Source organism: Protopterus annectens, chromosome 12.part0 (genome assembly GCF_019279795.1).
Source record: "Protopterus annectens isolate FY-2018-M chromosome 12.part0, PAN1.0, whole genome shotgun sequence".
Classification (NCBI taxonomy): Eukaryota; Metazoa; Chordata; order Ceratodontiformes; family Protopteridae; genus Protopterus; species Protopterus annectens.
Window position 1 is genome coordinate 164,462,603 of NC_056746.1, and position 18,546 is coordinate 164,481,148.

Below are 18,546 nucleotides of genomic sequence, written 5' to 3' on the forward strand. Positions count from 1 at the left end.
TTAATTTGAGCCAGCTGTCAATTCGTAACAAGTTACATGGTATGTGACCACTGAAATTAACTTGTTGTATACTATTATACAATGACCCCCCCCCCGTTAATATTCCAAAATGTGCACACTGATTGGCCAGCATGCTCGTTGTAAATCCCACAATATACCAACAGAAATAGGTCCAGTCGCCCGGACTTTTTTCCGTTGGTATGAAGTGCTCAAAACATTCTTTTAACAAAGAAAAAAAAAAAAGAAAAAACAGAGCAAGGGAGACTTTCTTTTCTCCATTGCTTCTGTTTCAAAGCATTGATGTACTGGGTACGCATGCTCAGTACATCAAAACAAGGAAGGAGTGTACCACAACCAGCGGAAGAACAGTAATGCGCTGTTATACAAAGACATTATTTAAGAAAAGTAGTTTTTTTTTCCCTTAAATAATGTCATTGTATAATAGCAATAACCGACTCCGTGATTGTGGTATATTGAAATTTACCCATGGTTGGCTTTATTTAATCACTCAGGCTTCGCCCTTGTGTTTAAACCACACCAACCATGGGTAAATCTTCAGTGTACCACACAACGTCATCGGTTATTGCTTAAGTATTTGTTACCTTGAAGGGTTGGAGACCATCAGATAGCTGTTGCTTCAGTTTCATAAATGTGATAGACATGTTTGTTAAATTTTGTATTACCTTACTCTTGTTTGTTCTAATACATAATTTATTTCAATTTAAACATAAGTACTTTTTGGCAAAATATGGGTACGGTCCTGGGTACTTCCTAGTTCCATCTTATACATTTTATTTTTTATTTAAGGAAGTTCTAATGTTAAAAATAGCAATATATGTAGTACATTTGTCAAAATATATACCTCACTATGCAATAAAATAATATCAAAAAGTAAGAAAATGAAAAACAGCAAAATACAATACAATCAACAACAATGAAAAACTAAAACATTCTGTCCAAAGAACTGTTTCTGGGCTAAGATATAATTGAAATTATGCCTAGTAACGAACTTCTAAACAGTTTCTTTCAACTAACAGATATTGTCCTAAGACTAGCAGCAGAAAAAAGAAAAGTCCCAGGACACCATATAATAATGCATCCAATTAATGGCACCAACTAAATCAGTCCAATTGTCCTGGCACGAATGTTGCGACAGCAGCAAGGACAAAAACCTTCCCGAAAACTGCAGCAGTCAAATTCAGTCAGTCTCTACAATGTCCACGAACTAAAAATTACAAAAATGGAATGGCACCTGCCAGCATAATTTTAGCTTTCACAGCACTTCACTCCATATGCAGTTCCATTCAAAGGCAACAGATAAAAACTGAAGTAAATACTGAAAGAAGAGCAGCTCATAGAGAGAGGCTAAGCCCATCATGTTCCATTTGATCGTGGCCTTTCCACAGAAGATTGTCTAGCTTTGAAGGCATAGATTTCACAAATGCCAGAAAAAAGATGGAAAAATAAGAGTAGCACACTCTGTGGCCCAAGTGGATCTACATCACTGTTTATTTATTTATTTATTTCCATTTGTACACTGAGATGGTCCATTTTTGCTAAAATTCCTTTTTCATTGGAGTTCCATGGAAAAAAAGTTCCACAGGTACAACTTACAAATATCTCATAGCTAATAACATACATATTTTATAATTGACCATATGGCATAAATAAATATACGGACTGTGGGACATATACAGAGATGCATGAGTAAATAAGATTACGGAATGGTATATATTTTCTATTTGCAATATGTACACTTTATCGTGTAACACTTGCAGTGTAGTGCAGGTGTGGTCAGATACGAATAAGTAGTGATGATTTCGTTATTTATACAGAAAAGGGGTAAGAGGTCAAGAAGGTGGAGGGAGGTGAGAGATGAGGGTTCACATCTAAATCGAGAGGTCATTGTGCCCCTCTACTCATCACTCCTCAGGCCCATAATTGAATACAATGCCCCATTTGGGATGTACCCGACACCTGCAGCAACTGGAAAGACCCCAAAAGTACCTCAAAAAGAGGATCAAGGGACTCAAACAGATGCCCTACGCAGTTAGGCTAAAGAAACTCCAGCTCTACTCAGTTGCTTACCGCCTACTCAGAGGCGATCTGTGCCTGACGTATAAAGCCATGTCCAACCCAGAATTAATGGACATGCTCCACCTCAGGAAATCCATATCCCTTAGAGTTACATGCTCCAGGGACTTAAACCTCAGCACAGAAATAAGTAGGACATGCTGGAGGGACAGATTCATATCCCAGAGGCTCCCCTCACTCTGGAACAAAATCCCAATCCATGTTAGGCAGAGTCCCTCAATGACCCTCTTCAAGAGAAATCTTGACGAGTGGATGGGAGATTGTAGGTTTACCCCTGGGATCTCTTCTTTGTCCCTACTATACAGAGGCACAGTAAACTAATCTAAAAGGGTGGTGGAAACCCAAACACACTCTGGCTAGGCTTATAAATGCCCTAGGGCAGATAGCCTAGTATCAACCTATGAACCTATGTGAACCCTAGTAGAGTTAGCTGGGAATAGGAATAACAAAGATTGCACAGAGCAAATATGCTTGTTAATGTATGGGTTATTGACTAAAATTGGGAGAGGGATTGATGTGTACATAGGTAATTACGAATGTTAAGATTATTTTATACAAAGACAGTATCATTTGTTTATGTAGGTGGTGTAGTAGTGTGTATGTGCGCTACAATAACATTTCAGTGTTTTGCAACAGTGGTAGAGACTGGAGAGTAATTCATCACTGAGGTTATATGTGGCCTGAATTGTAACTATTTGATTGTAGTTAAGTGAGCATAATGTTTTATTTGGATTATACATTTGTACTAGATTTTTAAGATGGGGCACTTGTCAGATTGCCGTAGTGTGTTATGAGCCACTTTATATTGGGTTAAAATTCAGATGTACCAGATTTCTAACCATCCTAGCTTTTTTAATGAGGCAGTGATGAGTTTTGCGTTGCACATTTGCTGTAAATTACTATGTTAAAGTTTATTTAGTTGCACGTCCTTATTGCAGGTCAGACTTACAGAGGCATATAGAAATTATCAGAGTAGCAGTAAGTGTTCTGCTATGGGTGGTTTGTATCTGTGTACTATAGCTGGTTTCTGATTTGTCTTAGAAATTGTACACAAAATCCGTACATCAAATTTTACATTTTTGTCAGTGATTAATTCCGGTAGTTTTACTGGACTCACTTGTGTGTGGGTGTATTGTTTAGAGTTGTTATGGAGAAACCTGGGTTGGTGCAAAAAGAATTTTCATTGAAGAACAGGAGTAAAGTTTGTTTTCTTAGCATTTAGGACTGGAAAGGTGTGACTATTGCTATTTTTCAACAGCATAAGGAGATTGTTGAGTACTGAGTTGGCATTCTTCTGATGTGGATGCTTTTTAAGTTAGTGTGTTGTCTACTGTTACTATATTATTGTGCTGTTTATAACTCTTTTATGTATGTCATTGACAAAGATGCTAAAGAGTAGAGGTCCCAGTACAGAACCAATGTGATAACAGGTTCCTTTGAGAAGGGAGAGTTTATCCATTTCACTGATTTGAGTTTGTTGACTAAGATAACTTTTAAACCACTTGATTATATATTTTTATTCATATTTATTTTTTTCTCCCTTGTCTAGTAAGAGAGGGTGAAACATAATGCCAAGTGACTTTGATAATGTTCAGAAAATAACATTAATGTAATGTAGGAAAGACAGAAAGTCAGTGTCTGAGCAGTGATTCATCTTCATTCTTCCTCACAGAAGTTAACTCATTTAACTTCTATCATAGGCTGTCTCAGTCACCTGAGGCAGCCTGAGCCAGTCAGAAAGGCTCTTCACTGCTTCATGCATCAGCCCAGTTCGATGCTTGTTGAGGACATTTCCAAAGTCCTCAACATCAGGATGAGAGAGTCCCATGGGCTGGTAAGTGAATGAGCTGAGCCTTTTTATTTATTTTTTTAATTCTTGGCTACCTTGAGATTCCACACATGCACATTCATTGAGTCTAAAACAGAAAATAATTGACTTTCTGACTTTAATAGCATTCCTTTCTGGGGTTTTTTTTCTCCTTTTTTAATTGAGAATGTGGAAGGCCAACAGCTAGTACCATGAGCCACGTGTGTGTGTTTGTGTGTATACATATACATATCTGTATATATGTATATGTGTGTGTGTAAGTGTGTGTGTGTGTGTATGTGTATATATATATGTATATAATGTGTGTGTGTGTGTGTGTGTGTGTGAGAGAGTGTGTGTATATGCGTAATAGACCTGCAACTGTAAATCCTGACATAATTCAATGATTAGAGTTAATGGGGACAGGGCACTTATAAGAAGCAACAACAGGACCATTATGAAGAATCACGGGCAGACAGTTGATATGGATGAGGGTAGTATTTGTGTTGGGGGGAGTCTTTGGGACAAAGTTTGGGGGGATAGCACTAAATGACGCCAGGGATAATGTTCATATCTTGCTTGGATTTGCTTAAAAAGTTAATAAACAACAGCTCTAGTATCACTATGCACTAAGAAGACTGAAACTCGAATGCCTGGCACTACTTGGCGAATATTAGGATCCACAAATTGTGAAGGCAGGGGCAAAAACATAAAAAGAGACATTGGAGATATCAATGCAGGGACCGGTAACAGGTGTGTGCGTGTTTACAAAATGTGCATCTGGGTGGGCGAGTGAATAAGAGGGAGTGCCTGTGCCACTGAGATGCATGGGTCACCAATATTAACCATCACAGGAAGGTGAGATTAGCACTAGTGGTAGTTAAAGGCAATTCAGAGATATGCAAATTAGTTCGTCATTACAGCTAATTTGTTGCTGAAGTGCAAATTCAAGCATCATGTAAACAACCCCTTTTGGGTGCAGGTGTTACTGAATCCCCAGGTATGTTTCCTTTCACATCAGTTTGTTTCTCTTACCCCTGTCTTTAGCACTTTGTGAGTATGAGCAGTTCACTTTACCAGTAATTGCTCTCAAGTCGAAAGGTTTGGTTTAGCATATGCCATATACACCAGAGCATGCACTCCTTTTTTCCAATTTTTTTTTTTTTTTTTTTTTTTTGTAATTAAAGATGCTAGAATTTATTTATTGATTTTTGAAAGTCCTGCTGTATTTATTTATTTTTTCTGAGTTTCAGAATGTCAGACTGGCTTTTTTTGTTTAAATCTGTTATTTCAATTGTTTTTTTTTTCTGGCACCAAAAAGTTACACTGGTTCTGATATATACTGTCTAGTTTGGTGGGGGGGGGGGGGGGTCTACACTTGGAGTAGTAAGGAGCTACATTCTGGAAGTTTGGTGTACAGTTCCAAAAGTCCTGGTTACAGCCCTGGTCAGGTTAAGTCTGAAAACAGAGATCTGATTTGTATCTAATAGATCTTTTTTTCTGTATTTAACAAAAGAATACAATCAACAGTAATATAAACTGAATGAAGAAGAACTGTGTTTAAGAAAGGGGAAGGAAAGAAATTGGAAATGCAGTTGTTACCATTTTTACTGTCTGGTTCAAAATAAAAGTTTTAAGTTAACAGCGAGCAGGTCACTGATTCACACTACCTATTCTAGTAGTGGGGCAACAAGATTTGCATTGTGGGTGCTGCTAATACATTATCTAATCCAGCTACTTTTACAGACTGCTCTGCAAATTACATTACTCTTTCTTACACAATGTTAAAACAAGGGGACAAGAATGTCAAATACAGGCCAACAGGCATCACATCCAATGTGTTTACTTTAACCCACAAAGTTATACTGCCAGGTACAATACAGATGTTTGTTTATACCTCCTTTAGGAGAATAAATAAGAATATTGCATTAATCCAATGGTTTACCCATAACAAGTATTTTTCATAAGTTGGTGATTTGGGTGTTATCTTTTGGGTCTCAAGCAGCTGTCATCATTTGGTACTATTTCATTGAGAATTTCTAGATTAAAATTCACTATGGAGACTGTTGTCTGGATCTTTGCATTTAGAATGCAGCATGGAACTTGAACTGATGGAGATTAAATGCATTTGTATTTACTAAACATATGGCTTTCAGTATGGAGAATGTGATGTAGCCATCGTTCTTTTCATCCGGGAAAGTGCATTGTATTGAATCCTGCCCTGCCACCACCAGGAAAGGAAACCTTGTCTGCTTGTTTAAGTGTTTAGGTTCTGTGTGAACTACAGATGTGGACTTGTACAACTTTTGTTTTCTAGGTTCATTTCCACCCATGATTTAAAGATGTATAGACTGTGTGCACTACAGATATTTACTTGAACAACTTCTGTTTTCTAGGCTCATTTCCACCTATGACTAATGGATCTCCACGATCGCAGGTTAGTAGCACTTGTTTCATTTTGACAGTCTTTTTTTATTGATGTATACATTTTGCCAGGCGCATGTTAAAGACAGTTTTCATGCCTTTGGGCATCTGGCTTGTAGCATAAATATATACAGAAAATCTATAAAACACAATCAGAGCCAGACTGAAATCTAACAGTGATAGTTTCATTTTGCAAGATGCTGTTTTATCTTTCGAATTTGTCATGTTTTTTATCTAGAGATTAGTATGAACATATCAGAGAGGATCTTACATTGTTAATACAAGCAAACAGAATCAAAGGGGATGTGGAATATACAGATATTCTGAAATTGCACAGGAAGGAGGGTTTCCACCTACTATGTTGGCCTTTTCCTTCTTTGTCCTTAGTTAGGGATTCATGGTACACCTTAGAATGTCTGGATTTGTCAAATACTATATTATTGAGGTGTTCTAAATGTTTTCTTACTTTGGAAAGGAAAAACTACAGCCAAAGTTTTATTTTGAGTAAACTCTCAAGTGCAGAGATTTCTGCTGGTATTCCTAAACAATTCTTTGGTCAGCTTCTACTTATTTATTTTACTGACATTGTAAAGAATTGCAAGTTTGGAGACTGGAATGTCTAGCTACTTACCTTCTTTCTTTATTTATTTGTATTTGTTGACTAGGAAAGTCTGACTGGCTGGACCCATTTTCAGCGGAGGCCCTTAGAGAAAAGCTCCACCACAGTACGTTTATATTAACAAGTGAATTTCAAACAGTTCTCAGAAAGTAACAGTTACAATTCTCATGAAAAAGCAAAAAATATTTGCAAGACGGGTACATACAATAAAATATTTACATCATCAGTTATAAGTTTATATAGCTGTTCCAGCTGTAAAATCTTACAGAAGTAAATGGATTGTTACGGCAGAAGGGAAACATTATTGTAAAGAAGTTTATTGTTCTTTCATTTAAGTAAAGAAGGGTTTGAAAGCAGTTTAAGATAAATAATGAAGTTAGTTATAAAAAATTGTAGGGAGAGAGTACTGTATAGGTTTGTAACAAGCTCAAGAGATATATTGAAGTAAGTTATGAAATAATGCAGGAAGGAATGGAAGATATTAGTATTATATAAGAGGATATTGGCAATAACATAAGGCAGAGCATGGAGTAGGACTGTTTCTGTTTAGTCTGCCTGTTCTAAACTGGTTTATCTAGAAGGTTTATAACTTGGGCATACAGGAGATTGGTAGATGGGGGCAGTTAGAAAAAGAGTAGGATGAGAAGTGTTGTTTAAGGGGGGGGGTGAAATGGGATGTATTAATTCAAATGCGGGAGGGAAAGTTGTTAAGGGTGTAATGATTCAAGTAGAGGAGGGCAAAAAGTTTGTGATAAAAGCACAAACTTCTTGTTGCTTACTAGATGTCTCAACCTGGTGATGAACATGTGCATGACCAGTACTGGGTAAGGGGTTTGAGATGGATTTTATAGCTTGGATGTTTGTTAATCACTTTTACTTATGTAGGGATGGTGTTCCAGAGTTTGGAGATGTAACAGGAGTATAGTGAGTCCCTAGATTAATTATTTGCCTTAGTAGCTCTTAGTAGAAATTTATCATCAGAAAGGAGGCCCGTTGTGTAGAGGGTAGTAATATATTTTTAATGCAGGTCATTGTTCAGGAAGATATATCAGCTTGTATGGTAGAACTAGCTGAAAGAATGTTATGTAGTTGTTAAGCTATAACCAGTTTAGCTGCTTTAAAGCTTTGCAGTGGTGAGCTCAGTATGCAGTGTTGGCAGCAAATCTAGCTGCTTTGTTGTAACAGGAGGCTAGTTTGTATTGTAGTGTAGAGCTTAGGTTTGTAAGGACAGGTGAGAGCATATAAGAGGGTTGGAAACAAATAGGATGAGACTGGGGCTTTTGCTGCTGGGCCTATGAAGCACTGTTTTCCCTGTAAAAGGAGCCAAGTTTATTGTGGGTCTTTTTAACTGTTTGAAGAATATGTTGATCAAATTTATGATTGTCATCTATAATAATGCCTAGTAATTTAGTTTGTGGTACTGCCTCAATTTTAGTATTATTTGCTGATGTAAGGAAGAAGGATAATTTTTGATAGAGATATTGTTTTTGTTTGGGGTGAAGAGCATCAGTTTTGTTTTATTTGGATTAAGGAGTAAGTTTGAATTTTTCAGCCAGGCTTCGAATGAAGAGAAAGAAATGTTGTGATTTTTTGTAGTCTGGATATTGTCTGGGCTGTACATATTAAAGTCAAATCATCTGCATATTGTACTAAATTTGCTTGATGTATGGCAGTGTGAAGCTTGTTTATAAAAATGTTTAAAAGAAGGGGTCCTATTATAGACCCTGAGGGTCACCTATGGTAACAGGAAGTCAGGAAGAGATGCCCTGTTGCAATAGATAGATAACTAAGGAACCATTTAAGAGAGGATAGAGGTTCATAGGTTCATAGGTAGGTACTAGGCTATCGGCCCTGGGGCCTATACAAGCCCAGCCAAAAAGGTACCCTGGCTTTTGCCACCCAAGAAAATTATTTTCCTGTGCCACTGTTGAGCAGAGCCACAGAGGTGATCCCCGGGGTGAATTTCCTATTTCCCATCCAGTCATAGGTTCATAGGTTCATAGGTTCATACTAGGCTATCTGCCCGAGGGCATTTACAAGCCTAGCCCATAGTTTTGTGGCTTACGCCACCCCTTTAGTATGGGGAACTATACCCATTATTTTGCTGTGCCTCTGTTGAGCAGTGACACTGAGGTAATCCCTGGGGTATATCTGCGATCTCCCATCCATTGGTCAAGATTTCTCTTGAACAAGGCCAGCGAGGTGCTCTGCCTCACATATACCGGGATTTTATTCCACAGCATAGGGAGTCTTTGGGTGATTAATCTATCCCTCCAGCACGTCCTATTAATAGCCGTGTCGAGGTTTAAGTCTCCCGCTCTTGTGGCTCTGACGGATCTAGATTTTTTGAGGTGAAGCATATTCATCAAATCTGGGTTTGACATGGCCTTGCATGTTAGGCAAAGGTCACCTCTGAGTAGGCGATAAGCGACAGATTAAAGCTGGAGTTTTTTGAGACGGTCTGCGTAGGGCATCTGTTTGAGGCTGGTAATCCTCTTTGTGAGGTATTTCTGCTGTCTTTCCAGTTGTTGTAGATGTCTTGTGACGTACATATCAAAAGGGGCGATGTACTCTATAATGGGTCTAATGAGTGATGAGTAGAGGGGAACAATTACCTCTTTTTTTCTGGATGAGAAACCTTTTGTGATGGTGTGCCACATAGAAGGATTTCCTGACTACTGTGGCGATGTGATTATCAAAGGAGAGACTACTGTCCACCTGTGTCCCAAGGTCTCTTATCACACTTTCGGTGTTAAGTATGCTACCGCCTATGTTGTAGTTCATGGGTACAGAGTTTTTACCAAAGGGGATGACAATGCACTTTTTGGCATTGAGCTTGAGGCCATGGCTTTGACACCAGGCATCTGTCTCAGTGAGGCCCTTTTGTAGGATGTCCACATCATTAGGAGTTTCGATTATGGCTCCTAGTTTGCAGTCATCTGCGAACTTCATTAGCCAAAGACCTTCTGTGTTAGCCTGGACTTCAGAGAAGTAGATACCAAACAGGAGAGGACCCAGGACTGAACCCTGTGGTACTCCACTTGTCACTGGTCTGAAGTCAGATTTGGAGTCTGCTACTTTCACTGTGTGGGTTCTGTCAGTGAGCTAGTTGGCAACCCATCTTGTGACATAGGGATTTATATGTAGTTTAGTGAGTTTATCTATAATTCCAGAGTGGGGGATGGTGTTGAAAGACTTGTCAAGATCTAGATAAGCTGTGTGAACCACCTTACCCTTGTGTATGGCTTTGGTGACTGCTTCAAAGAAGTCTATCAGGTTTAGGAGACATGATCTGTCTTTTACAAACCCGAACTGGGTGGGGTCCAGAGTTTGGAGATTACCAATGTCTTTGTTTATAAGTTCCATGATGATACGTTCCATGGCCTTGCAGACCGGGCTCGTCAGGCTAATGGGGTAGTAGTTCCCAGGGTCCGTGGTAGCTCCCCCCTTGTGGAGTGGGATAACCATTGCTGTGCGCCATTCAGCAGGCACAAAGCCTGAGGTGAGGCTATGATTGAACATGGTATTCAGGTGGGGTGCCAGTTCATTCTGTAGTTCGTGTAGAACGCAGCCTGGGATGTTGTCTGGTCCCATGCATGCTGTGTTCTTGGCTTTGGAGAGTGTGGTTTTTACCTGTACAGCCGTTATTACAGGAACTTTGCATTCTTCCGGTATAGAGATGGGCTGTTTAGGGGGTGAGAGGGGGGGGTAAAGTTAGCACTGAACCTATCTGCCAGGATGTTGGCAATATCAGCTGGGTCTGTATATTTAGTGCCACTGTGCTGTAACTCAGAGCAGATCTGAGTGTTGCCATTGAGATTCTTGACATAGCTATAGAATGCTTTGTGGTTGTCTTTAGAGTCAGTGGCGATTTTGTTTTCGTAACTAGCTTTGGAGGATTTTATCAGGGATCGCAGCTTCTTACTGAGGCTGACCAGGGAGCTCCTCCACTCATGGGATTTTACTTTCTTTTGCAACAGTTTCTTCCTTCTGTTGTACAGTTTGTTTATGGCAGGAGACCACCAGATTGGCTTCTTTTTTTTGGAGGATAGCATCTTGGTTCTGTTTGGGATAGCATGATCCATGCACTCATGTAAGTGCTTATAAAGTGCAAGTGTGTAGGAATCGGTAGCCGTAACTGTATTGTCCATCTGCATGGGTGTCATGAAGTTCATCACTTCTGTCTTAAGAAGCATGAAGTTGGCTTTGGAGAAATTTTTTACCATGATTTCCTTAATAGGGGGTGGGTCAGGATGTGGATATCTAGGGTAATTAGCTTATGGTTGGATTGGACCAATGAGGCGTTGACTTCAGGTGTGGAACACCGGTCACTCATGTTGGTAATGACTAGATCTAGGATATTGTTGCCCCTGGTGGGAGTGTGGATAAGTTGATCCAGGGCATTGGAGTTTATGAATTCCAGAAAGCGTTGAATGAAGGAGTTGGTACATGAGTAGTTTTCCCAGTTAATGGTGGGGTAGTTGAAATTGCCCATTATTAGGGTGTTTGGTTGAACCCTAATATTTTCCAGTACATCAAGAAAAGAGGAGTGGGAATCCTGGGGCATGGTGGGTGATCTGTAGCAAGCTACAATTTGGATTGCAGTTTTGCCCAGAGTTAGTTGCACTTGGATAACCTCGGCTGCATTATGCTGAGCAACTAACCTGGAGGTGTGGATATCCTTAATGAATATGGACACACCTCCGCCTTTGGTGTTCCGGTCCAGGTTAAATGGCCGAAAAGTGTGGTATGAATTATAGCCTGGTATTCAGGGGTGCTCTCTGGAGCCTTGAACCAGGTCTCAGTCATTGCACCGATATCGATGTTCTCCATTTTAAGGAGTGCCTCGAGTGAGTGAATTTTGAGATTTAGACTTCTAGCATTGAGTAGCATCACCCTCAGTTTTTGCTTGCCTGTTCCTGTTACGGTGGTGAATTTGTCATTTGAACCTTGCTTAAAAAAGGCACTATAGGGGCGGCAAGAACCTTAGCCAGTATCCATAATCCCAGTGGGGACAATTATCAGTACACAACTCTGAAGTGCCATAAAAATATACTCAGCTCTGTATATCTCCCGATAGTTTGAAGAGCACTCTGTCAGGACACAGGAAGGCTCCAGCAATGATATGCAGACTTTTGCTAAGAGGGTCTATATGCAAGTAATCCTTGAGTTAGTCTGATAACACACAGGATGTAAAACCAGTTATACCAACTTAAGACACAGAGAAATAGGGGGAGGGGGGAAAACACCTTCAGCAGAAATCTGAAAAACTATACAGTGAAGCAAAAATAACAGTGCACAACTCTGAAGTCAGTCAGCAATGACATAAAATTAGTCAAACAACAATAACCTCGGTTCTTCTTGCGCTGTAGTAAGGGACACATACGTTTTCTCAACATCATTGTTTTTCCCATTAGTTTGCAACAGGGAAATGATTTGTTTTGAAATATCCACATATTGAGCTAAAAGCCGCTCCATCCAGCAGTAGTGTAGGGACCAATAAAACCGCAAGTAAATATATATCAAAACCAATTGAAGGCTGGCGGGTCCAAACCAGGTCAAGATAAAATATTGTAAACAACACCAAAACTCGTACCCAAAGGTAACAAACTGAAAAATAAAAAAATCATGACGTTGGTGAAGCAGACAACCTTTATTGACACAGACTAAGTGCTTTCACCCAGTAGTTCGGTTGGCTTCTTCAGAGTCAAGCAACAGTACCAAAATCAATTCTTTTATACATTTAGATGTGGTAAGAACAATTAAATGATTACTGAATAGGCCAATAAAAACAATTAGATAATTACTGAATAGACCAGTAGAAACATACATAACACAGAATTAAAAACGTCACCTAGACTTTCCAACGCTTACTACTAAAAGCCCCATTTAAATACTGTACCCTTCAATCAGCTTGCATGGGAGGGGAGGGGAGTTAGGGGGTGTACAGCAACCTCCTGCAGCTGAAGTTCCCTGACTACAGCTAACAGATGAGGCACTTAACTGCACAGACAGGGGAGGATGGGAGTGCCCATTCTTTGGGGGGGGCTAGCTCAGCTGTTCCTCCAGGCAAAAGTGAGGCTTTGCCTGTAGCAGCAAACTAGTGCAAAGAGGACATGAGTTGTAGCTGCCTGAGCAAGTGACGTTCACCATTGTTGCCACATGTAAAAGGAGCAGGCCCAAATGAAGTAGAGGGGCATAGGTGGTCCATGCAGTGATGTAGGTGCTCATGTCACTACCAGGGATGGAGTTGGGGAAATAAAAAATTGTGACAGTTGCCTGGATGTTAGTCAAGGCACAAATAGCTCTCAAGGCTGCCTATATGATCGCTCCCCAGGTGGCTTTTACTGTTGTGCAGTTCTGGGTACATCCCATATACCATGAAGTGAATAGTGTGCACCAGATCAGGTGAAAAGCTTGATGGCTGGCAGGTACAGGGGCAAAAAAAGACCTAAACAAAGAAAAAAAAACAGCTGCATTTCCTGGTTCTTCTCTCTCATCCACAGGATGCCTTCTGAAACATCAGGGAGAAACAAGCTGGTAGCAAGTTGGGAAATCCAAAATAGTTGCAGGATGAAAGGAAAACAGTAAAGAAGAAAGCCATCTCATGAAATCCCCTCCAGAAACAAAATTTTCCAGTGCTCTGGTATTTGCATATGTGCATTTAATTATCACATACATAACTTAGTCATTTGTTATGCCTTTTATGTCATTTGACAGATTTAATTATCACATACATTACTTAGTCATTTGTTATGCCTTTTATGTCATTTGACAGATTACTCATTACCTTATTTAAAAAGTCATTCTGTTTCCCAATGAACGAGAACTGTGCCGAAAACATTTTATAAGAACCTTCTCAAGCTGAAGATAAAATGAAAATATGAAAAAAATAAATAAACTAAACTTCACTGCATTTTCTTCTCTGTGCAAAACTATAAATGTAACTTTACTGGAGCTTTTCTCCTTATGCCTCGACTAAAAATGGGCTGTTGCCCAGTCAGACTTTCCTGGTAGTCAAAGACTAATAAATATGTTAACTTTCCTTTTCTTGTAGAACAGAATTATAAATAAGAATGAAATGAGTTATGACCAGGTGACTAACGGGATGGGTGTTGATGGGATCGGGGGGGGGTGAGCTTTAGTGGCCAACGCCAGCTCCACCCATCCTGGGAGGAAGGAGGCAGCTAAGGCCTCCACATTAGCACCAGCTACTAATGGTTGGGTAATTGCTTGTGAAAGGGACCGAGCAGGCGCCCTTTGTCACAGTAGTAAGTATACCGCTGATTCAGGGAGGTATAGCATATGTGGAAATGTGGCTGCCTCTCCCCAACCAGGTAGCCAGTACAGAGTCCACAGTCTGCCTACTTAGGAGGGAAACTGCTATTGGCTGAGCATCTAACCCACTACCTCACACTTGACTCTTGCCTACCCTCAGAAGGAATAAGCTGATAAAGCTTCCTAGAGAGGGACTGAATGAGCTGGTGGGTCACAGGAAGTGAAGTCATAGGGCAGGTCCTGTAGCTGAGGTTAGCAAAACAGATAGAGGGAATGAAACAAATGTCTTTCTGGATGTGTGACGAAGACAATGGGGTTTAGGAATTTGTCCTTTTTTGTCCAGGTTTTGTTGATGTGTGAAAATCTGAGTTGTAGCAGTAAAGTGTGATACTGATCAGAAGGATTTTGTTATCTGTTTAAAAGTGGAAAATGTGAAGCATTCTTAATCAATTCCAGTGTGGATAAATTGCAGAATAAAGGCCATCACCAGATGTCTCTTTCTTGCTTTGAAGGGTGCAAGGAGGGAAGGAATAAATGAAAAATTGAACCATGACTAAAATTTGGTGACATTAGCAAGCAATACGAAGTCCTGGAATTTGGACTCATCTAGGAAGGAATGAGGTGAAACAGTAGTCTCTCAAAGAATGGGAAGAAATAAAGTGAAACATTAGACTAATGTAGAACAAGTTCTTTCTGAAGGGGAGTTGCCTGAATCCATATTAAATCAGTGAGGACAAAAAGATAATGTCAAAAACTTTAAAATAAAAAAAAATGTTCTACTAAATTCAAGAACAATAAAATGGAGAAGAAATAATTTTTGCAAAAGGGCAAGCCCCCTATACCCTCTTTTACTTACTCATACCTCTCCACTGTACAGATTTTCGCAGTATGTCCAGATATTTGCCACATATTTTTGGTCCATTTTTCATAAAACTGTGGTTTTCCAGCAAATTAGTAGCAAATCATTAAAGATTAAACTTAGAAAATAATGACAGACATTTGAGTTTCAGACTTCATACCCTTCAAAAAATTCATGCTAATGCAAAACCTGTTATTCTGTCAACTTTCTAAGTTTCTAAGAGCAGTCTTTAAAAATTGTCCGTACATCTGGGCCTTTGTACCAGGTTTATTCACCACCTTGTCCATATTTCTTGCTCTCAGATGTTGAGAGGTATGCTTGCACTGTTTACATAGTTGCAGAACTTTAGAGAAAGTTGCACAGGAAATCAAAAGATAGGACAGCATAGACGGAAGAGGGAACCAGACAATAGTGGGAGTCAGGATATGAAGGAGGCAGGGATCAGAAACCTTGGAGGCCAGATCTGTACTTGCTCACAGAATAAAGGAAAGTGACTTGTGCTTATCTAGAGATGGGGGGAAACTGGGTAGAATTTGTTGATTAGTCAAAAACATATTCAGTGAAAGTAAATCCACTAAAACAAAACTGCCAAAACAACCTTCAGTGAGCCTCAGTATTTTTCTTTCCTTTTTTCAGGGGCGAGCCCCCTTGTGACCCTCCGCAATGTAGGGGGGAAACTTTCACTATACTACTCTGATGTCACACAGCAGTGGAGATGAGAGAAAAGTGTTGATGAAAGTTATTTTGGCACTTTCATTAAGTCTTTTGGCATCTGCAGAAACTGGTCTCAATACACCTAACAGTGTAGCAATGCTTTTAGAGTAGGATTGAGTGGTATTTGTTGTGGGGGTAGTATAGTGGAAGCAAACCTGAATTCAGCTAGGTGTGGCAGATTTAGGGCCAGTTGCGTGTGGCTGAGACTTTCAGAATCTGCAAGGTGACTCATTTCTAAAATCAAAAAGGGATGTTTTACTGGACATTTCTGTGCCATCATTTAGCTTTTTTCTGAACTGATTTTAACATTCAAGTGCCCTATTCTTCCAAGTAACTTGGTGTTTGCAGGATCCTTGATAAACAAGAATTACACAGCCCTCCAGTACAGTTTACATACAAAATTTCATCATAAAACCCCTCAAGGGATCAAACCTAATTTTCTCTAAAATGAGAATTTAAAAATAATGTCCTTCATTGATCATAATATGTTTGGGTTTAGCTGGTACATTTCTAACCTTATTCTTTCGGACATCATAACAATGTTCATATATCCGCTCTTTTAATTTCCTCCCTGTTTTTCCTATATAAAAGATTGGACATTGTTGGCACTTAGCAACATATACCACACCCTTAGAATCACATGAAAAGTGACATTTTGGATACAGAACCAACCATTATATATGAAGGCTTTCCCCTGTTATAATATAGGGGCATTGTTGGCAGAGGCCACATTTCAACATACCAGTTTTTTGACAAATGGACTTAACCATCTATTGCATTTGATATTGATAAACTACGACCGGTTTCCAGATGACTTTTTCAGGTTCTGTTCATCCTATATGTGATGACTCGACTGACCTCTGTCCCAATTTATGAGTTAATTCAGCATTGTCAAAAAAATCCCAATTTTTTACTTAAAATACCAGAAATAAACTGACTGTCCAAATTATAAGTCATGACAAAGGATTTACTGTAGTCCTTCTGTATTAAATCATTGCTACTGCCTATATCATGGACTCCAACAAAAATTAGTGGTAAATAAACTATTTTCCCTTTTCATAACCACCTCCTCTCTAATCAGTTTTAAAAATTCATGGTGGCAACCTCTCTTGAGAAATATATCCACTAAAATATCACATTCATATAAGAATACATCATGTTTGGAAACCATTCTAGCTAAAAGCACTAACTGCCCCTTAACCACCACTTTTTCTGGTGGTTTGGGTGCCAGCTATTAAAATGAAGAAAAGAACTGGAAAATGTTAGCTTTCTGTATATTCCTGATGTAAATTTGTTACGGCTATAATCTTTGTTGACTTTAATGTTTACAAAGGAAATACTGTCACAACTTGTATTAGAAGTAAACTTCAAAAAGTTGACTGTGTTGTTAATATACTCAAAAACCACACCCAGTTCTTCTTTTGTGTCTGTCCAAAGAACAAAAATGTCATCCAGAAATCCATTATATAAAATCCAAGACTTTTGAAATTTACTAATGAGTATGTATAAAGACTCCCAATGGCCCATAATAGTTTGTGAACATAGGGGCACAATCAGCTCCCATTACTACTTCAGTTTTCTGTCTAAGTAATTTTCACTCAAAATGGACAAAGTTATTGTCCAGAACTAACTCCATCCAAGCAATAAAGGAATTCATTTTCCCAGATCGAAAGGAAGTATAGGAATTTAAACACTTGCTGAACCATTGTAACCCAGTATTATGGGAAATGAATAAATACACATCCTTAAAGTCTGTTGTCAAAAAATGGCTTCTGAGTGAAATGGTAACTTAATTTCCCCCCAAAATCCCACAAATCCTTGCAGATCTGTAGGATATTTTTAACCCCGTCCTTTAACATAACGTCTAAGTATTTATCTATAAAATGGGTCTTTGATCTACTAGCATCCATTGTAGGTCTCATTGGGCAGTTGTCAACATTTGTATGAATTTTGAGGATGCCAGAAATATTAGGCAGTAATGGTTTATCATTTGACATAAAAAATGTGCTCATCCTTTTATATTTCACTCTGAAAAATCATATCATCCAACTGAAAATCAGTTTTACTATAGGAAACGTTGATTTTGTTAAAAGGATACCACTTCGTAAACGTTGTCCATTAATGCATTCATACGGTTAGAATAATCTATTTTTTCCATAATAACCCCCCCCCGTATCAGATTTCATGACCTCACATTTTTGTTGCAACAAATTTCATTGAACAAACATTTTTTTTCTGGTTAGTCATATTTTGGTAAGGATTATGATGTGAGTTTATTTATTTCCATTTGTTTACCAGGAAAGTCTGACTGGGCCTAAAAATAGCCCATTTTCAGCAGAGGCCTGGGGAAAAAAGCTCCACAGAATTCAATGTTGTAACAGTACAATATTCATATGAGATACATAATGTACAACAATGCAATATTCATATAGGATACACATTGAGAAATTAATATGAGATACATAATGTAGAAAAAACAAGGCTAAAAATACAAAATTGGTTTAAATAGGGTGCTACAATAGTAAATATTTGAGACAAAAAGATAAGGGCTATGGAAGCTGTTGCCTAAGGAGATCAAAATAAAAGCAGGCAATGGAAGGAAGAGAAGATGGAGGATTCGGGAGGGAGTTAAGTGAGGAGTAAGGAGGGGAGTGAGATAAGGGAGGGGAAAGACAATCTGCCTATTTATTGCAGCTAACCAGGAGTAGTGCAGGAGCAAAGCCAAGTGTTATTAAGATGTTCCCTCAATGG

The 18,546-nt window shown here is 38.9% G+C and overlaps 1 protein-coding gene across 1 annotated transcript in view; it reads left to right on the plus strand.

Moving 5' to 3' along the window:
• Positions 1–18,546, plus strand: part of SLC9A3R2 (SLC9A3 regulator 2) — a 902,658-nt gene that overhangs the window by 781,205 nt on the left and 102,907 nt on the right. The window contains exon 5 of the mRNA XM_044089185.1: positions 6,298–6,338. Within this exon, the coding sequence (XP_043945120.1) occupies positions 6,298–6,338 (41 nt within the window). The remainder of the gene's footprint in view (positions 1–6,297; positions 6,339–18,546) is intronic.